We start from the raw sequence: 3,574 nt of genomic DNA on the forward strand, positions 1-3,574 counted from the left end.
ATATATATATATATATAAATCCCAACACACAATTTCCTGTAATGTGTGCTCTTCAAAAAGAATGATATGTTAGAATAATACCTTTTCTAGGCTTGTCCCCATTCTTGTTGTGTGCAAAGCAGGCTGCAAAGAAGGGAAAAAAATTGGCAGGGTTAGGCCAGAACTCCAAGATATGGAAATTGTAGGCTTAGAAGTCTTTCTACAATGGTTTGAATTGCGAAATAAATGAAAAGCTTATAATCTCACCAATGGCTTCTGATGCTGTAGGAGGAAAGTCTGTGAGCACCCCATCAACAGAAAACTGAGAGTTATCCACATACTGTATGTATTCAGCTGTTGGGTCATAACTATAGTTGTAACTTGTGGGAACATCATTTGAAAAACCAGAAGCATATACTTCTAGCCCTTGCTTGTGGGCATCAGCCACAAGACTAGTTGGTTTCCCCAAATACCCGCTGGAGCTTACAGGCCAAATGTACTCTTTCGGGACGAGAATTCCGGACGCGAAGGACTTGACCGTGGTGAGATTCTGCAGAATCGAGCTGTACTTTTGATTGGTTGTGGGCTCAACTTGTTCTGGTCCCAGGAACTGAAAGATGAGCTTAGTCTTCAATTTGTTCACTTTACCGCCCATGGTCTTCAAGAAGCCTATCTCAGGAGAGGAAAGGTAGTTTATGATCATGTGTTTCGCTGACTGTTCAATGTATGCTGCTGGGCTGAGTTTGTTCTGGTTGTAGAATGAGTCATACTGCCATAGAAAAAATGACCATACACTAAAGTTTCAAAAATAATTAAACCTTTTTTTTTTTTTCCCCCGCATACTATGTGAATGAATGTAATAAGATAGTCAGAGGAACACGGACCGGAGCACTTAACCAAAACTGCGGTGGCTTAACTCCTGTGACATCTTCAACAGTAGAAATTGGCAGTTGACCGTCGAACAAACTCGACCGGGAGAATATATTCTGAGTCACTAAAAACCAAGAAAGTAACAAAAACCAGTCAATATCAATCCAAATAATAGCTTGTCTCCTTAATTGCAGATGAAGTTCTCATTTCGTACTTACATGTCACATTGTTCAGTAGCTCATCAGATGTGAAATCCAATGTGAACCACCCACGGAGATTTTGTCCATTTACATTGTAGGACTTTTGGCCTTTCGGATAGATTGATGATATAGTTGTTGAATTGTCAATCCTAATGTCTGGTAGGCAAACACCAATGCCATCTTTTGTGAGTTGCAGGTTGCAGAAAACAACCACATCTGACATGCCTGTAGAGACAGCGATTTGATTTGCGAAGCTGCTAGATTCTGGGAAAAGCCCCGAAAACCCGCCACGGGCTACAACTATTGGCTGCTCACCTGTAGAATAGAAAGAGGAAAACAAAATAACATTATTTACCTTTGTAAACATGGAAGCTTGTTCTTAATAACATGTTCTTTGTTCTCTCAAACAAATTCCTTTTATACAATTTCTAAGTTGCTTCTTGATGAGAGTCTTATCATAAGAGAGTAGTTTGTATTTGGTCATTTACCGCTTAAAGTCAGCCATTTTGGAGAAGTCTCGGGAGCTTTCTGTGCAAAAGTTGTGTGTAACAAGAGGGAAATGAAAAGTAAACACCTTATCATTTTGTCCTATCCTGTCACAAAGATGTTGGAAAAATTAACCAAATGAAAATATAAAATGTACAATGCTGAAGGATTCTAGTCATCAGAGATTTTTATTTTGACATCTAGAAAGGAAAAATGGAAAAAGAAAGAAAGAAGAAAAATAAAAAAAGGAACAGTTTATCAAATGACACATGCAAGAGTGCTTCAAAATGAAATAGAATGTGATATCTAGCATTGTCATAGGAAATAGAAGCCCTAGTTTCCAAAATGAGAAGAATACTTATATAACCAGTTTTGAGGAATATTAGAACAATATACATTAGCAAAGATTACAAACAAACAAGCTATAGAACCAAAACTGACCAAACAGCAAGATTTTTATCCCCAAGAATGATTAACAACCAAAAAAAAAAAAAAAAAAAATAGTATTCATCCTTGATCACAGCATGTAAAAATACAAAAAAATCTTCCATCACAATTGTGTTCTCATACGCTTTAAAAGCAAAAGTAAAATCATCATATTTTTCATTGACATCATCATCTTTAACACCTAATAAGTACTATATAGACAAAATCTAAATTCTTCAAGATGTTGTGGCGAATATTTCTTCGCTAGTATTATGCCAACGCACCCGAATGAGCTGTTTTAAAATACATTTCTTTTTGAAGCCAAATTTTATGTTATCACAATGAAATTGCATCCACCACCTTAGACAAGGACTTCATACTTCATCATGACAGAACGACAAAATACATAATGGAACAAATTCAAAAGTCTTAAAGAACTTACTCAAATCTTGATAGATTAGAAGGAGAGAACATACATTCTCTATCAAGCTTTCTGCGGCAACTCTCTAAGGAATCTGATGAAGAGAGAGAGAGAGAGAGAGAGAGAGAGAGAGAGAGAGAGAGATTGAAGGAGAGGTAGAAATGAAAGGCTGTGAATAGAATTTACTTCCAGAAACGTTTTTTTTTTTTTTTTTTTTTTTTTGAACTCTAATTACTTCCATTCATTTTCTCGGATTTATAGCTGGCTAGGATTTATTTCTAAATGGGGAGCAGTTTTTGGTTGGTGTCTCAATTCATTTTATTTACTATTTTGGTTCCTCTATTATAGTCTAACAAGTTGGTTTTGTGTTTGTTTCCTGGGAAATAGGACAACTCAAGTCCTAACGGCTTAACTGTTTTTTGAAACCCCCGCTTTGTTTAATTATGAACCTTTTGAACCTTCTTTTTGTTGTTGTTGTTGTTGTTGTGAAGGCATGGATTCGATAATCTAATGAATGAACTGTTAAGGGTGCGTTTGGTTGTCACCTAAATCATTTTTCTGGTCTCATTTCTTAAAAAGAAAAAATATATAACGTTTTACATTAATTAGTGAAAACAAATGAAAAAATAGAAAGTTAAAAACTTGCCCAATACTCTTTTTGCTTGTCCAAATAAGGGAGAATTTCGGTATAGTAGGACATAGTTTTAGATCAAATTCAAGTACAGTTTAAACAGATCAAAGGAATTATATTTTACTAAAATAAATTATCTCATTAAAATAAATAATGACATCTAACGAAACATAATAAAAATCTGATAGTTGAAAACTATGTCATACCAATAGGGTATTTTTTGTACCATGCCAAAGAATTCTTCGTAAAGAAAATATTTAACTTAGAACATGTCAAGTCATTGTCTTGCCAATACGTGCGGTAATCTTTCCTACCAATTAGGAGTTATGAATTACATTGTTTTGTTTTCTAAGATGGATTTTACAAATAGTAAAATTTAATATAATTAGAATAATTACTACATATTTTGTAGCATAAACGTGAATACCATCAAAATAATACTATGCAATTTTGTTATTTGAAAATATGTCAAAGCCAAATTGTTATGTTTCAACTCCATTCTTATAATTTTGTCATTTATTGTAATTTTTAAAAATTTTAGTTGTGCCTTAATTTTACAAG

The 3,574-nt window shown here is 34.2% G+C and overlaps 1 protein-coding gene across 1 annotated transcript in view; it reads right to left on the minus strand.

Annotated features, from left to right (window-relative positions):
* LOC21386717 (glycerophosphodiester phosphodiesterase GDPDL7) overlaps positions 1–2,454 on the minus strand; it is a 5,374-nt gene extending 2,920 nt beyond the window's left edge. Inside the window, exons 1-6 of the mRNA XM_010111155.2 lie at positions 2,404–2,454; positions 1,538–1,642; positions 1,068–1,364; positions 864–973; positions 247–748; positions 82–123 (exon numbers count right to left, since the gene is read on the minus strand). Of these exons, the coding sequence (XP_010109457.1) occupies positions 82–123; positions 247–748; positions 864–973; positions 1,068–1,364; positions 1,538–1,631 (1,045 nt within the window). The 5' untranslated portion in view covers positions 1,632–1,642; positions 2,404–2,454. The remainder of the gene's footprint in view (positions 1–81; positions 124–246; positions 749–863; positions 974–1,067; positions 1,365–1,537; positions 1,643–2,403) is intronic.
* Positions 2,455–3,574: the final 1,120 nt, after the last annotated feature.

This window comes from Morus notabilis, unplaced genomic scaffold (genome assembly GCF_000414095.1).
Source record: "Morus notabilis unplaced genomic scaffold, ASM41409v2 Scaffold616, whole genome shotgun sequence".
NCBI classification, from domain to species: domain Eukaryota; kingdom Viridiplantae; phylum Streptophyta; class Magnoliopsida; order Rosales; family Moraceae; genus Morus; species Morus notabilis.